Here is a 17,562-nt window from a genome sequence, read left to right on the forward strand (position 1 = left end):
GAAAAAGGTCAGGACACCCTTCACTTTTTTGGGACACTATGCTTGTTAATTGGGGCAGGAAACTGTTGCCAAACAGTTGCATGCACTTGAGTGGCTACGGGACACTAAACCGTGCTTACAGCGAATAGCTTTTAAAATAGCATCAGTTCCACATGTTTATGTTTAAAAACCAGTGATTTTCGTCACTGATATTTGGCAAGAAATAAGCAGCAAGACAACTCAAAACTGTTCTACTCACTGCGGTTTCAAGCATTCAAGGCATGGAGTTGCCAGAAATGGGTGTGAAAATGAAATGATTTCACTACTACAACAAATTAGAAACTATGAAGAATTTGAAGGTATTGACAATCATCTTGAATGTTATAATGAAATGAAGATTTGGAGGATGCAGTTGCCAAAGCATTGTATGAAGGCAGTCCATTATCTGCACTAAAGAGTCTGCACTGATTTTGTTCATTTACAGAAAATAAAAAGAAAATGGTAGTGTACATAGGATGAATTCCCGTGTTGGTAATTATTAGGAATTCATACACAGCTTTATAGTACTGTAGTAGTATTGGTAGTATTCTAATTTGTTCTATATTTCACTTAAATACATGATTTGTTAGTTAAATTGTAGTTTGTCTTTTTTTAAAAAATACCTTTTTGACTATTTCCATGAAACTTTGGCAAATTGGAGCAGCCACTTAATTGGGCCAAAATATTCTGCTCCCAATGTGTCCAAATTAACTGCACATGCAAAAAGTAACAGACATTTAAATTGGAAAAAATATGCTATAATTGAAATGACAGTACAACACAGGTTCAAATAGGCCAGAAAACATCATGAATTGAATTAACTTTATTTCTTACATCCTTCAGATACACAAGTAAAAATCTTTATGTTACATCTCCGTCTAAATGTGCAATGTACAATTTATAGTAATTTATAATAAATAGTGTGTACAACAGGACAATCAATACAACATAGAAATACAATTGTATCAGTGTGAATTGATCAGTCTGATGGCCTGGTGGAAGAAGTTGTCCCGCAGCCTGTTGGTCCTGGCTCTAATGCTGAGGTACCGTTTTCTGGATGGTAGCAGCTGGAACAGTTTGTAGTTGGGGTGACTCGGGTCCCCAGTGATCCTTCGGGCCCTCTTACGCACCTGGCTCTGTAAATGTCCTGGATGGTAGGAAGTTCACATCTACAAATGTGCTGGGCTGTCCGCACCACTCTCTGCAAAGTCCTGCGATTGAGGGAAGTACAGTTCCCATACCAGGCAGTGATGCAGCCAGTCAGGATGCTCAATTGTGGCCCAGTAGAAAGTCCTTAGGATTTGGGGAAAACGACGTGAGATCCTCAGTGGTGTGTATGCTGAAGAACTTAAAGCTGTTCACCCTCTCAATCCCAGGTCCATTGATGTCAATAGGGGTTAGCCTGTCTCCATTCCTCCAGAAGTCCACAACCAGCTCCTTTGTTTTTGCGACATTGAGGGACAGGTTCTTTTCTTGACACCACTGTGTCAGGATGATGACTTCCTGTCTGTAGGCTGTCTCTTTATTATTTGAGATAAGGCCAATCAGTGTAGTGTCGTCAGCAAATTTAATTAGCAGATTGGAGCTGTGGGTGGTGACACAGTCATGGGTATACAGAGAGTAAAGGTGGGGACTTGGGACACAGCCCTGAGGGGCTCCTGTGTTGAGAGTCAGAAGGATGGAGGTGAGGGAGCCCACTCTTACAACCTGCTGGTGATCTGACAGGAAGTCCAGGATCCAGCTGCACAAGGCAGGGCGAAGGCTAAGGTCTCTGAGCTTCTTGTTGAGCCTGGAGGGAATTATGGTGTTGAATGCTGAACTGTAGTCCAAGAACAGAATTCTCACATAAGCATCCTTCTTCAGATGCATAAGGACGATGTGTAGAGCTGTGGCTATTGCGTCATCTGTCGATTGGTTGTGTCGGCAGGTGAATTGTAGGGGGTCCAGTGTGGGTGGTAGCATGCTGCAGATGTAGTCCTTGACCAGCCTCTCAAAGCATCTGCTTATTATTGAGGTGAGTGTGACAGCACGCCAGTTGTTCATACATGTTACCTTGGTCTTTTTAGGTACAGGGACAATGGTGGATGTTTTGAAGCAGGAGGGAAATTACACTGGGAGAGGGAGAGATTAAAAATGTCTGTAAACACACCTGCCAGTTGTGCTGCACACATCCTGAGTACCCGCTGTGGGATGCTGTCCAATCCTGCAGCCTTGTGACTGTCCGCTCATTGGTAACACCTGCCTACTTCAGCGTCACAGGTGACTAAGGTGCAGGTCACTTCAGCTGCTCTCCTCGGGGGCTCAGTGTTGGCGATATTGAATCGATTTAGCTCATCTGGGAGAGAGGCAGCAACACTGCGCTTAGCCTTCAAGTCTGCAATGGTGTGCAGACCTTGCTGTAAGCTGTGTGTGTTGTTGGTGGAGAATTGTGTCTGGATCTTGTCCCTGTATTATTGTTTCACTGCCTTGATGACTTTGCACATCATAGCTGCATTTTTTGAGTTCCTGGTGGTCGCCGGCAGCGAAAGCTCTGTCTCGCGTGGTGAGTGCTGCTCGCACGGAACTGCTGATCCAGGGTTTCCGGTTTGCGTAGACCCTGACCGATTTCTGGGGGACAACATCCTTGATACACTTCCAGATGAGGCTCGTGACCCCATCCGTGAACTTGGAGACATGCTCATCATGGAAGACGTTCCAGTTGATGTCATCAAAACAGTCCTGTCGCATGGAGACCGACTGGTCGGACCAACAGTGCAAGGTTTTAACTATGGCCGCCTCCTGTTTCAGATTCTGCCTGTACATCGGCAGAAGCAAGATGGAGGAGTGATCTGACTTTCCAAACGGCAGGCGGAGGAGTGCTTTCTAAGTGTTATGGAAGGGAGAGTAGCAGTGGTCGAGTATGCTACCTCACTTTTTGCTCACCTGGATGTGGAGACGCTTCGGAGAGACTTTAGTCAGCGATGCTCTATTAAAGTCACGGGCGATGATGAAGGCAGCCTCTGGGTGTGCAGACTCCAGGGTGCTGACGGTCTCGTAGAGTTCCTTGAGAGCCAGGTTGGTATCAGCCTGTGGTGGAATATACACAGCTGTGATAATAACAGCCGTAAACTCCCTAGGCAGCCAGAAAGGTCTGCACAGCAGCACAAGGTACTCCAGATCTGGGAAACAAAAGGATTTGAGGACATATATATATTCTGGGGGCTTGCACCAAGCATTATTGACCATGAAGCATACCCCATCTCTTTTACTTTTCCCAGAGAGGTTTTTAGCCCTGTTCGCCCGGAAAAGGCTCGATGGTGTGATCCACTATCTCCTCCATCAGCCAGGTCTCCATGAAGCACAAAACATTACATTCCTTTGTTTCCCACTGGTCGACAGTTTGCACAGCTTATTGTCCAGGGACTGAATGTTAGCCAGGAGTGTGCTAGGGAGCAGTGGTCGATTAGCATGCCATCTCAACCTCACCAGGAGGCTGTGATAGGTGACTTCTAATGACCCATGTCTTGAAAGATGCTGGAAAAAATGTTGAGAGCATTCCTTTAATAATAATTACTGCCTGATTTCTTTAGTCAAGTGTGAGAGTGCCCATAACTTAAATATATTTTAAAGTACAGCAATTAAATTTACTCAATGTTTAAGATAAGGATACTACAAGCAAGGCCAACATATATCATCAATCTCCAACTTCGCTCAAAAAGGTAATGGTGAGCTGCCATACTTAATCACTGTGGTTCCTTTCTGAAGGTATTCAAACAATGCTGTTGGTATCGAGTCACGAGGAAATCTGCAGATGCTGGAATTTCAAGCAACACACGTAAAAGTTGCTGGTGAACACAGCAGGCCAGGCAGCATCTCTAGGAAGAGGTACAGTCTATGTTTCAGGCCGAGACCCTTGCCCGAAATGTCGACAGTACCTCTTCCTAGAGATGCTGCCTGGCCTGCTGCGTTCCCCAGCAACTTTGATGTGTGTTGGTATCGAGTTCCAGGATTTGGATCTAACAATGATTAAGGAATGGGGATGCGTTCAAGTTGCATGAACATATTCACTATTCTTTCCTTTGATGCTCTCTCTTCTTCTGCACAACCACCTCCTGCCATTCACAACTCTGCACGTGGCTGGAGTGCAGAGCTTTGTTTCATCCCACTGGTCAAACTATTTTAAACTGTCTACGCTGCTTAACAGACCCGTAACCCTTGATGGAATTTCACTAGTCTACACCTCATTGTTAACCTCTCTGTAGTTCTTAACTGTCTAGCTTGCCTAATTAATATGCAACAGCATCCAAGTTAAGAATTGATTCAATAGATGATTGTTGGAAAGAGTACAACCCCATATAAAACTTCATACTTTATTGTCGCCAAACTATTGATACTAGAACGTACAATCATCACAGCGATATTTGATTCTGCGCTTCCCACTCCCTGGGTTACAAATATTAAATATTAAAAATAGTAAAAATAGTAAAAATTAGTAAATATTAAAATTTTAAATTCTAAATCATAAATAGAAAATAGAAAAATGGAAAGTAAGGTAGTGCAAAAAAACCAAGAGGCAGGTCCGGATATTTGGACACAAATAAACCACATAAACCATACTAAATACAGCAACTGAAATTATCTGTAAAGTATTTTTCTCTATACAGTATAAATTAGACATATAGTATTTCCAGCCTGTGCCGGTGGTGCAGTGGTATTAGCATGCGGACTTTGGAACAAGGTTCAAATCCGGCTGACTCCTTGCATGCTTTCCATCGGTGCTGGGTTGAGTGTACAGCCAGCAACTCAGCCTTGTAAACCAGACAAAACGCTAAAGAAACAGCAAGGTTGCTGTTTGATGTGCCAAACAAGGTGTGGGGAGAAACTCTGTCCTTCACTTTATAGTATTTCCTAGGCACCAAATAGAATTGAATGTTGATGTCTATTTTAACTGTAGTGTGTGTTTACATTTATGTGTGCCTTTCTCAACTTGGCTCAAAGAACTTACTACAGGTGCACATTCCTTTATCCAAAATTCTGAAATTTAAAAAGCTCCGAAAACCGAAGTTTTTTTCACCAACAGCTGACGTCACTCAGGTGTGACGTGGCAGCACTAGCAGAGGCCGCCAGATGTCAGTTGTGGCTCAGCGCTCGTACTGGTTACAAGTGCATTTGCTGGTCGCTGATATTTTGTGTTCACTGTTGACTTTGTGTTTAATTTCACTGTGAAAATGTCAAAAAGAGCTGCAGATACCCCCATGGGTAACAATGAGAAAAAGAGAAGGAATCTTCTCTATCAATAACGCAGAAAGTGGAGTTATTGCAGAAGCTTGATCGTGGTGTGTCTGCGCGGCGTCTTACTGAAGAAAATAGTGTCGGAACTACCACTGTATATGATTTAAATAAACAGAAAGACAAGTTACTGAAGTTTTATAGTGACGGTGATAGTGACGTTCTACATTTATTCCAATGGGTCATTTAATATGTGTTTGATTCGGTTTGTTTGAAGCTGTATATTTTTATGTTTTATTGAATGCTTTTGTTGGAAATAAAATTTCTTCTTGTCATTACTCCCTAAACAATACAGTATAACAATTATTTACATAGCATTTAAATTGTATTAGATATTATGTAACCTAGAGATGATTTAAAGTATACGGGAGGATGTGCGTAGGTTTGGTGCGCTGCTGGGTCCTAAAATGCATCATACTGAGACAGGTTAAATAAGGAACTTGAGCATACGTGGTTTTTGGTATCGGTGGGGGGGGAGGGGGGGGTCTGAAATCCAAAAAATTCTGAATTCCGAAATGCAACTGGCCCCCCAAGGATTTCGGATAAGGGATTGTGGACCTGTAGAACAAACTATAGAATGCAACTTCGACATAATACACCTTGTGAGATTATATTTTCAGATATACTGCAGACATTGTCATGTCCCCAAGATGAAAATTAGGTAATTAGTTTCACAAGTAACAAGTATCTGTGTTTTCAAGTAACTATACAAGATGAGCAACCCAGGGCACTGTTCCTTGGAAATGGAAAGTGCACAGAGCAATAATAGGGCAAAAAATAAATGGACTTCACAAGTGGTCAGTTCTTGTTTTAAAGTCATGCAGTCCTGTTTTGTTGCCCCATTTATAGTTCCAGTGTAATGTCTCTTGTTCACATACACACATTACAGTAGATATTGACGAATATATGACCTGTTACAATCATGCATTCCTGCTGTTGAGAATTTTGTTTTTGCAGTTCTACTACAAAACATACACATTGGAATTTATCAGGGAGAAGTGCACACAACATTTGATCAATACAAGATTTGCAATATAGTATATACAGATTATATTGTTAGATACCATTGATAAAATCAATTAAAGTAGCCAAGTTTGCAAACAATACAGAGATAGGTGGAGGGGCAGGTAATCCTGAGGAAGCAGGGAGTCTGCAGAATGACTAAACAGATTAGGAGATTAGGCAAAAAGTGGCACATCCGAATTTAATGTCATTGGCATATGTCGTGAAATGTGTTTGAAATGGAATAAGTGTGGGGAAGTGGATGGTCATGCACTTTAGTAGAAGGAATACTGTGAAGGTGTAGACTATTTTCTAAATAGGGATGAAATTCTGAAATCACAGGTGCAATTGGACTTGGGAGTCCTCAAGTAGGATTCCCTGAAGGTTAAACTTGCAGGTGGAGTCGGTGGTAAAGAAGCCAATTTGAGAGCATTCACTTTGAGAGGACTAGAATATAAAAGCAAGGTTGTAATGCTGAAGCTTTTTAAGGTAATAGTCAGACCACACTTAAAGCATTGTGAGCATTTTTGGGACCCTTAGCTACGAAAGGGTGTGCTGGCATTGGAGAGTGTCCAGAGGAGGTTCATTAGAATCATCATGGGAAAGAAAGGGTTAATATATCAGGAGCATTTGATGGCTCTGGACCTGTATTCACTGGCGTTTAGAAGGATTTTGGTGGGGGGGGCGCAGGAGGAGTTCACATTGCAGTCTATCGAATATTGAAAGGACTAGATAGAGTGTGTGTGGAAAGGATGTTTCCTACAGTGGGGGAGTCTAGGATCAGAAGCCACAGCCTCAGAATACAAGAATGTCCCTTTAGAACAGAGATGGTGAGAGTGGTGAATCTGTGGAGGCCAAGTCATTGGGTACGTTTAAAATGGATGTTGATAGGTTTTTGGTGAGGACATCAAAGATTACAGGGAGAAGGCAGGAGAATGGGGTTGAGTGGGACAATAAATCAGCCATGATGCAACAGTGGGGCAGACTTGAAGGGCCAAAAGGCCAAATTCTGCTCCCATGTCTTATGGTCTTAATGCAAAGGAGCAAAGCAATTATAAAGCAAGGATGAAAAATCACTTGGAGAAATAAAATATCTGCAGAGATCAAGAGTGTACAAGCATTTTATTATTGACTATATATTGATTAGTGTCAGAACCTAAAAGTGAAACTTTACTATTTATATTGACGTTTCTATTTCTAACTGAATGAACATGTAGACAGCATTGGATTTTACCTGTACCAGGTCAGAAGCTAAATGCAAAGCATTGAGCTCACCAGCGTCTGACTTCTAGCTCAGCTCTGGCTTCTGCATTTCAACACGCAAGTGTGCCACCAGAAGCAAGTTGACCCACAAGGATTCTCTCAGAACTCCTGCCCAGAGTCATGTACATTTCTGTCTACGGTATCTCATAGGGGCAGTGCACTATGCCACTACACGGTGAAGCTAAAAATATAAATAAATATTGGCTGTGCTTAACTTGATGCTATTTGGTGCGCCATGGTAGTGTAGCGTAGTGGTTAGCACAAGGCTATTACCGCTTGGGGCGTTCCGGAGTTTGGAGTTCAATTCCGTACCGTTCTGTAATTAGCTTCTGTACATCTGCCCCATGGTTTTCTCCAGGTGCTCTGGTTTCCTCCCACAATCCAAAAACATACCAGGTAGGATAATTGGTAATTGTAAATTGTCCCATGATTAGGTTAGGGTTGATTGGGTTTGTGAGGATTGCTGGGGTTGGCAGGGCTCAGGAGGCCAGAAGAGCCTACTCTGCACTACATTGCTAAATAAACTGAATATAAGAAATAAAGTTTTAACATAGTATACAAACATTTGCATCAGCTTGCAGATAAAAATCAATAAAGGGTGTTGTTAAATATTCTGTATTGAATACTCACAATTTTGGACTGCATACCCTTAGCTGAGATGTGGGCGACATTTAATCCATCAATTACAACATCAAAAGGCAAACAATTTTTCATGAAGGACTGGAAATCTTGCAATTCCTAAACAAAAATTGAAAACATACGTTGTGCTGGCAGAATATAAAATGTTGTTGAGTAGCTCGCCGAGCTGGCTTATTAGCTTGCAGACATTTTGTTACCCAAGGAGGCAACATCATCAATGCAACTTCAAATGACATGTACAACATCCTCAATCCGAGCTACAAATCTTTTCTAACAAAGAATATAAAATCATTGTATATGCGGGTAGACTATGGAAATATGTGGAATACTCTCCTACGTCAACTCCTGCCTGAGAAGCAACTTGGATCCACTCCAGTTTGCTTACCATCACAACAGGTCAGCAGTACATTCTATTTAGTTGGCTCTTCACTCAACCCTGGAACATCTGGACAGTGAAGATACATACATCAGGATGCTCTTCATTGACTACAGCTCAGCGTTCAATAATATTATCCCCTTAAAACTATCAATAAGCTTTAAAACATTGCCCTTAATTCCTCTTTATGCAAATAGATCCTCAATTTCCTCACTTGCAGACCCCAGCCAGTTTGGATTGGCAAAAACATCTCCTCTACAATCTCCATCAGCACAGGAGCACTGCAGGGATGTGGGCTTAACCCCCTGATTTACTCACTTTATACTTATGACTGTGTGGCTAAGCACAGCTCCAGGGTCATGCTTAAGTTTGTTGATGACATCACTCTCACTGGCCAAGTCAAAGATGGTGACAAATCAGCATATAGGAGACAGACTGAAAAACTGACCGAGTGGTGCTACAACAACCTCTCACTCAAGGTCAGCAAGAGCTGATTATTGACTTCAGGAGGAGAAAACCATAGGTCCATGAGCCATTTCTCATCGGGGTTAGAGTTGCAGAGGGTCAGCAACTTTAAATTCCTCAGTGCTATCATTTCAGAGAATCTGTTCTGGATCCAGCATGCAAGTGCTATTATGAAGAAAGCACAGCAATGCCTCTACTTTCTTAGAAGTTTGCGAAGATTTGTCATGTCATCTAAACATTTGACAAAACTTCTATAGATGTGTGGAGGAGAGTATATTGACTGGTTGTGTCTTGGCCTGGTATCAAAACAACAATTGCCTTGAATGGAAAGGCCCTCAAAACGTTGTGGATATGGCCTAGTCCATCACTGATAAAGCCTTCCCCACTGTGGAAGAAAATTTAAGGCATTATTACCAATTAGGGACCAAAGGGTCAAGTCATTTCTGCCACGACAGCAGTACTGTCTGTTCTTGGTAAATTGCAAACTAACTAACCATACCCAGCTACAAGTAACTGACTCGCATGCTTGCTTGTACTTTGAGAAAGAAGTGGTAACTTGTTTCTCTCAGGAATCATTGTTCCATAATCTGTATCTCTTCACATGTGACAATGATAAACTGATTATTGTTGAGTAGCTCGCTGAGCTGGCTTATTAGCTTGCAGACATTTCGTTACCTAATTAGGCAACATCATCAGTGCAACTTCACTCGACCATGGTTTTCGGTCAGGTGCCGGATGCTTGGAGAGATTCGGTGGGGGGCGGGTGCCCGGTGCTCGGCCGGGGACCGTGGTCAAGTGGTCGACGACTTGGGCTGGCTCCCCCACCGGACTTAGTCTGGTGAGGAGGGTGTGAGGACACCCAGCAGGACTAAAAAACACGAGACCTGACAAAGGGTGAATGAGCTCCTTGTGAGCCAACGACCATCTTCTGTGAAAGAGATTAAAGCCTCACCGTGTGTCTACAAATTGTATGCTATGTTAGAAGAGATATGATGAACTTGGGGGCGCTGCACCGTGTGCCCGGACCTGCCCAAGGCCTCCGCCCACGGAAGGGCCGAACTTGAAGAAGCGGCCGTGGCCGGAGGCCGACATGGCCTCGGGCTCGAGTTCGGCGGGGGCAGTGGTGGGCGGTGCCAAGGCCGCCAGCGAGAACAAACTGGAGGAGAGGCTGTACTCGGTGCTGTCGCAAGATCGAAGAAGATGGAGGTGCATAGCCGCCCATCCCGGATTTGGGACGGCACCCACTGACTGACTGAATCTGCCCTAACACTGATAAAGCATTCCCCACCATTGAGCACATCTACACAGAGTAGGAAAGCACCACCTATCAAGGACCTCCACCACCCAGACCATGCTCTCTTCTCACTGCTGCCATTAGGGATTAAGCTTTGTGGCTGCCTGTAAGCAGACAAATGTCAAGGTGTATAATTTATACATTCTTTGATAATAAATGTACTTTGAATCTTTGAAGGAGGTATGGGAGCCTCAGAACCTGCACCACTGGTTTCAAGAACAGTTATTACCCCTCAACCATCAGGCTCTTGAACCAGGGGGATAACTTCACTTGTTCCAACATTAAACTGTTCCCTCAGCCTATAGACCCACTTTCAAGGTCTTTTCATCTCATATCTCAATATTTGTTTCTTATTATTAGTAGTATTTGCACAGTTTGTTGTCTTTTGCACATTGGCTGTTTGTCCGTCCTGTTGGGGACAGTCTTTCATTCATTCTATTGCGTTTCTTGAACTTACTGTGAATGCCTGTAAGAAGATGAATCTCAGGGTTGAATATGGTGACCGATGTACTTTGATAATAAATTTACTTTGAACTTTAGAATAATCTGTTAGTGCACTTACAAATATTCATATACAAATCAGTATTAGTCCAATGAATATGTATCATTTTGTGCAGAGCTTGTAAAAAAAAAATTAGTATGAGGAAGTTTTCAAAAATCCAGTGCCACCAAGTCATTCAATTCTGCCAATTCAAGATTTAATTGGGATAGGTAGCAGTTTTGGGAATGGAGGAATTAAATCAGCCAAGACTTCTACTTTTAGTAAACTTTTAATAGTGATCCAATGATGGTTATTTTCCTTTCAGTATTTTCTGAACGTGCCAGTTTCTCCAAGGCTACAGCTTAATGAATCCTTCGTCTCCCAATAGAAGTCATCATGGCCCATCCACTTTATTTGGTCTACATGCACTGCAGTTCCTCTGTAATTGTAATATTATATTCTGTATCCTGCTCCCCCCATTTTCTGCTGTCTCAGTGAACTTACGTGCAGAATGATCTGTCTAGGTGGCATGCAAGTAAAAGCTTTTCACTGTATCTCTTCACATGTGACAATGATAAACTGATTAGCAATCCAAATACCTTATTCATATACTCGTCTCAATGGGGACTTAGCAACCAATTTAATCTTAGTACACATTATTGCTGAGACCCTTCCTTAACTGTGGCTTGTATAGAAACCTGCTGTAATAAGCATTTCGGAAAGAAATCGTATTTGAACCTTTAAATTAATTTCATCTTTTTTAAAATTGAGAAACACTGAAGTTGATTGGAGCACTGAATCATTGCCAGCTGAAGTGAACTACTCCCATCACGCAAAGTCTGCTGGGGTCAGCAGAAGAGCAATAGAAGTGCAGCCATTATGTCAAGCAAAACTAGTGAAGTCACTTTTGTAGTTAAAAGTTTAGAAAAATGGGAATTTATAATAACCTTCTTGTATGTGAAGAAGTGATTGAAGCAGATCCTCCACTGTTAAACTAACATTTATACCAGGATTAATTCCACTGGAAATCTAGTTTCCATTGCTTACATCAGCCTACATCACCAGTGACAACGTGCAGCTCCAAGCAAACATCTGAACATTTCCCAGTTCTCAAACTCAGAACACACCCCACTGAGTTTATGCTGGGTTAAACACAACATAAGACCAGCAGCCCTCTTTCAAATGAGTGGGAGAGAGCAAATGTCGGAGGAAAAGGGTTAGCAATAACTTTTTAAACTATTTATTTAAATTAGTTTCATGCTGGTTTAAAATAGATTTCATCCACGTGGATGTCTTTAAAGTGGCACATGTAAAAAAAAATTAACATTTTATTCCCTCCCCCTCCCCGCAGAGAGTTTTCGCATGTTACTGAATGTCAAAGAACCTCACAAGCATTCAATAGCTCCGATTACATTGACAGGCTTGGAGCAAAGGCTCACCAACCGTCAAAGTGAGTCAGCAACTGCCTGGGCTGAGTGATCTCCTTTGTTGCAATGGGCCACCTTGAAGTGCTGGAAGCCAGCCTCTCAGCAAAAGACTTAGTTACAGAGGAAGAGTATTGCATTGATGCATGAAGCCAGCAATTTCAGAGCAATGAAAGACATATCTATTACAGTGTATGTTATTTACTTGCTTCTTGTAAAGCCAATATCAGTAATTTTGAGCATAAAAACTATTGGACTGTTATAAAATCTATGTATTTGGTACTTTAATGTTCTTCAGAAATGTTAATCTTTTGTGCTTACCCAGTCAGGCCCAAATATAACCCCATACATATCAATGCAGTTGTCTCTTAACTGCCCCCTGAAAAAGCCTAGCAATTGATTGGCAATTTAGGACAAGTTATAAATGAACATTAACTGTAAATACAAACGGCACAGCACATCATAGACAAGTACACTACTAAGTTTTACACAAATATTCATCTGCAGTTGAACATACAAGCTCAACCTTTTCCAGATAGTTTTTGTTTGGTATTTTGTGTAGCAAGCACTGTATACATGTTATATGTCTAATGACGACTCTCCAGTGAGGTTTCAGAATATCAAGGAATTGAGCAGAGGAAAAAAAAAATCAGACGTCAATTTCCTGATTTCCACATGCATTGAATATGTGAATGGATGCTAGATAGTGCTGTTTAACTTATTCTTAAATAATGGTGACCACTGTTATTCCTGCTACAAAATCTGGGGCAATGTGTTCCTTTCTATTTCCACTCAGTACCAGATCTTCTGTTGTCCTAATAAATTGTTGCCCTGTGATACAACTGCTCTTAATTCTTCCAGTTCATTACCTATATTTAGCAATGCATTGCAATCACTTTATTTTTCCCCCTATTCTGCAGTAATCCTGTTCTCCCTTTTATCAAATTGATCTGTGGCTGACTGGACTGAGTGAGGCTTGATATTGAGGGTGACCTTTCAGAGGCCAGTACCTGTAGCAGGGTCAGAGACAACATGCCCAGCTGAGGAAAAGATAAAGACAGGCAGAGCAATAGTGAAAGGGACCTTGAGAGTAAGGTGCGCAGATAGGTGCTGCAAATGAGAGTCCAGGATTATGCAGTGCCTCTCTGGTGCCAGGGTCAAGAGTGTCTCGCAGTAAGTACAGGATATTTTGAGAGGGGAAGGTGAGCAGCCATGTCCATTATAGGTACTATTGACATAGGCAGCAGCAGGGATGAGATCCTGCAAAGTGATTTTAGAAAGCTGGTTAGAAAGCTAAAGCGCAGGACTACCAGAGTTGTAATCTCAGGATTACTGCTAATGAGGTGAGAAATTGATACATGGTGTAGTTCAATATGTGGCTCAGGAGCTGGAGCAGGAAGGGCTTTGATATATGGATCAACAGGTGCTAACTCTTCCTTAGCAGGTGGGACTAGTACAAGGCAAATTGCACCTGAACAGTCGAGGAAGCAAAACCCTCACTGTGAAGTTTGGTAATGCCCTTCAGGAGGGTTTAAATGAGCGTGGCAGGGAGATGGGAACCACAGTGGCACGGAAACAGGTGGTAGGATTGAAAGCAAGAAAAATGGTACGACAAATAAAACTGTGAGAAAGGACAGCAAGGACCAGGCTAATAAATGTGTTTATTTCAAAACTAGGAGTATTATAGGAAAGGAGGATGAAAGCAGAGCCTGGATCAGTCTATGGAATTACAATGAGTTTGCATTAGACACACCTGGTTGCATGAGAACAGGACTGGCTGCTCGATGTTCCTGAGTTTCATTGTTTTTAGGGGTGTGGGGGTTGCATTATTTATAGGGATGAATATCACAGCAGTACTCTGGTGACATAGTGGAGGGTTTATCCACTGAGGCAATTTGAATGGAGCTCAAACAGGACAGATACAATTAGGCTGATAGGATATTATAGGTCTCCCAATAGAGTGGAGGAACAGATATAGACAGATTATGGAAAGATGCAGACGCAACAGTATTGTAATGGTAGGGATATTAACTTCCCCAGTTTTAATTGGACTTCACTTAACACAACAAACTTAAAAAGGGGTGGGATTTCTTTAATGAATCCAATAAAGGTTTTTGCAAGAGTATGTGGAGAGTTCAACTAGAGGAGAGAACGTACAAGATCTAGTTTTGAGGACTTTTTTTTTTCCAAAAAAGAAAAGAGACCAGCTGATCAGAATTCAGGACCGGCATGTTCCAGTATGAAGGCAGCACAAGGATGGTAAGGTAAGGGAATTTTGGGTGACCTGAAAGAATGAAATTTAGTCAGGAAGGAAAATGGAAGCATGAGCAAGGTTTAGGAAACTAAAATCAGACTTGGCCCTGGTGGAATGTAAAGGTACTAGGGAAGTTCTCAAGCAGTCAATTGAGAAGGCTAAAAGAGACCATGAAATATTCTGGTGAGCAAGATCAAGGAGAATCCCAAAGCGTTTTATACTTACATTGAGAGAAGATAACTAAGGAGAGGGAGGTCCACTCTAGGATAGAAGAAGGAATTTGTACTTGGAGTCAGAGTAAGTGACCAAGGTACTAAATGAGCACTTATACCAATATTTGTCAAGAAGGAATTAGGGGATAGTGAAAAAGAGAGGGGTATGTTAATGTAAACAACAGGAATTCTGCAGATGCTGGAAATCAAGCAACACAAATCAAAGTTGCTGGTGAATGCAGCAGGCCAGGCAGCATCTCTAGGAAGAGGTATAGTCGACGTTTCAGGCCGAGACCCTTCGTCAGGACTAACTGAAGGAAGAGTGAGTAAGGGATTTGAAAGTTGGAGGGGGAGGGGGAGATCCAAAAATGATAGGAGAAGACAGGAGGGGGAGGGATAGAGCCAAGAGCTGGACAGGTGATAGGCAAAAGGGGATACGAGAGGATCATGGGACAGGAGGTCCGGGAAGGAAGACGGGGGGGGGGGGACCCAGAGGATGGGCAAGAGGTATATTCAGAGGGACAGAGGGAGAAAAAGGAGAGTGAGAGAAAGAATGTGTGCATAAAAATGAGTAACAAATGGGGTACGAGGGGGAGGTGGGGCCTTAGCGGAAGTTAGAGAAGTCGATGTTCATGCCATCAGGTTGGAGGCTACCCAGACGGAATATAAGGTGTTGTTCCTCCAACCTGAGTGTGGCTTCATCTTTACAGTAGAGGAGGCCGTGGATAGACATGTCAGAATGGGAATGGGATGTGGAATTAAAATGTGTGGCCACTGGGAGATCCTGCTTTCTCTGGCGGACAGAGCGTAGATGTTCAGCAAAGCGGTCTCCCAGTCTGCGTCGGGTCTCGCCAATATATAAAAGGCCACATCGGGAGCACCGGGCGCAGTATATCACCCCAGTCGACTCACAGGTGAAGTGTTGCCTCACCTGGAAGGACTGTTTGGGGCCCTGAATGGTGGTAAGGGAGGAAATGTAAGGGCATGTGTAGCACTTGTTCCGCTTACACGGATAAGTGCCAGGAGGGAGATCAGTGGGGAGGGATGGGGGGAACGAATGGACAAGGGAGTTGGGTAGGGAGCGATCCCTGCGGAATGCAGAGAGAGGGGGGGGAGGGAAAGATGTGCTTAGTGGTGGGATCCCGTTGGAGGTGGCGGAAGTTACGGAGAATAATATGTTGGACCCGGAGGCTGGTGGGGTGGTAGGTGAGGACCAGGGGAACCCTATTCCTTGTGGGGTGGCGGGAGGATGGAGTGAGAGCAGATGTACGTGAAATGGGGGAGATGCGTTTAAGAGCAGAGTTGATAGTGGAGGAAGGGAAGCCCCTTTCTTTAAAAAATGAAGACATCTCCCTCGTCCTAGAATGAAAAGCCTCATCCTGAGAGCAGATGCAGTGGAGACGGAGGAATTGCGAGAAGGAGATGGCGTTTTTGCAAGAGACAGGGTGAGAAGAGGAATAGTCCAGAACCTCCTGTCCCATGATCCTCTCGTATCCCCTTTTGCCAATCACCTGTCCAGCTCTTGGCTCCATCCCTCCCCCTCCTGTCTTCTGCTATCATTTTGGATCTCCCCCTCCCCCTCCAACTTTCAAATCCCTTACTCACTCTTCCTTCAGTTAGTCCTGACGAAGGGTCTCGGCCCGAAATGTCGATTGCACCTCTTCCTAGAGATGCTGCCTGGCCTGCTGCGTTCACCAGCAACTTTGATGTGTGGGGCATGTTAATGTGCTGGGATAGTTTGAGATTAAGGAGGGGGCAGAGCTGAATCTTCAGTAGTAGAAGTTCTATTTCTCTTGGAGAAGTTACTGAGGAAGAGGGATTAATCTTTAAAGATTAGCTTTATTCATCACATGTACATCAAAACATAGTGAAATGTGTTGTTTGTGTCAAAGTGAGGATTGACACTGGGCAGCCTGCAAATGTGGCCACACTTCCGGTGCCAGCACTGCATGCCCACAATGACTAACCCCAAGTCTTTGTCTTTAGACTGAGAAAGAAAGCAGGTGCACTTGGGGGGGGAAGCCCATGAGGTCATGAGGAAAATGTACAAACTCTTACAGGTAACAGTGGGAATTGAACCCCTGTTGGTGATAGCTGGCACTGTAATAGCGTTACACCAACCACTACGCCACTGTGCCACCCGAAGATCATACCCTGGTCTTAAACACATCAGACTCGTACCCCTCCCTTACATTCACTGGGTCTTAGCCTGGAATGCTGACAGTTCTTTTCATGTAGTAGATGCTGCCTGACCTGTTGAGTTTCTGCAGCATGTTGTGTGTTTCAAGATTTCTAGCATCAGCAGAATCTTTTGTCTCAACCTGAAATAGTAGTGGTTTTTCTTCCAGCAGCTACAAGGAATAGAAGGGCCAGTGTTAGAGTAATGTAATTTGAGATTTATGCCAATGCAAAACCAAGAACTGCAGCTATTAGAAACTTGAAACAGAAAAGCCAAGTATGCTGGAAGCACTTAGTAAGTAAGACAAAATCTGTGGAGAGAGAAATAGAGTTAGCATTTCAAGTGTACGGTCATTCATCAGAATTTGTGTGATCTGAAATGTTAACGGTTTCTGTTCTTACAGATGCTGCTTGACCAGTTATTTGCAGTATTTTCAGAAACTCAAGTCAATACCTCTGCAAAAGGAATTAAATAGATTAGAATAATTTTCAGAATTGTCCTGATGTACACAGATGACCTACTAACAAGTGAGCTTTTAAGGAATCATGAAACTTTGTTTTTGTTGTAATTTATTTTTTATTGAAGTTCATCGAACAAAACTTTCCATAAGATGTATTTTAGGTTGTGTGTGTGTGTGTGTGTGTGTGTGTTATATATATATAGTCATATTTGTCACAAATCTCCACA

At 42.8% G+C, this 17,562-nt stretch overlaps 1 protein-coding gene across 5 annotated transcripts in view; it reads right to left on the reverse strand.

Moving 5' to 3' along the window:
- prorp (protein only RNase P catalytic subunit) overlaps nt 1-17,562 on the reverse strand; it is an 83,019-nt gene that overhangs the window by 49,068 nt on the left and 16,389 nt on the right. For 2 of the 5 annotated variants that reach the window (XM_072267681.1, XM_072267672.1), the window contains exon 4: nt 8,182-8,289. The exons of 1 other annotated variant lie outside the window; for it this stretch is intronic. In XM_072267681.1, the coding sequence (XP_072123782.1) occupies nt 8,182-8,289 (108 nt within the window). Of the gene's footprint in view, nt 1-904; nt 3,085-3,113; nt 3,532-8,181; nt 8,290-17,562 lie in introns of those variants that run through there. 2 more of the 5 variants (XM_072267705.1, XM_072267696.1) reach the window with 2 other exon arrangements.

This window comes from Mobula birostris, chromosome 1 (genome assembly GCF_030028105.1).
Source record: "Mobula birostris isolate sMobBir1 chromosome 1, sMobBir1.hap1, whole genome shotgun sequence".
Lineage (NCBI taxonomy): Eukaryota > Metazoa > Chordata > Chondrichthyes > Myliobatiformes > Myliobatidae > Mobula > Mobula birostris.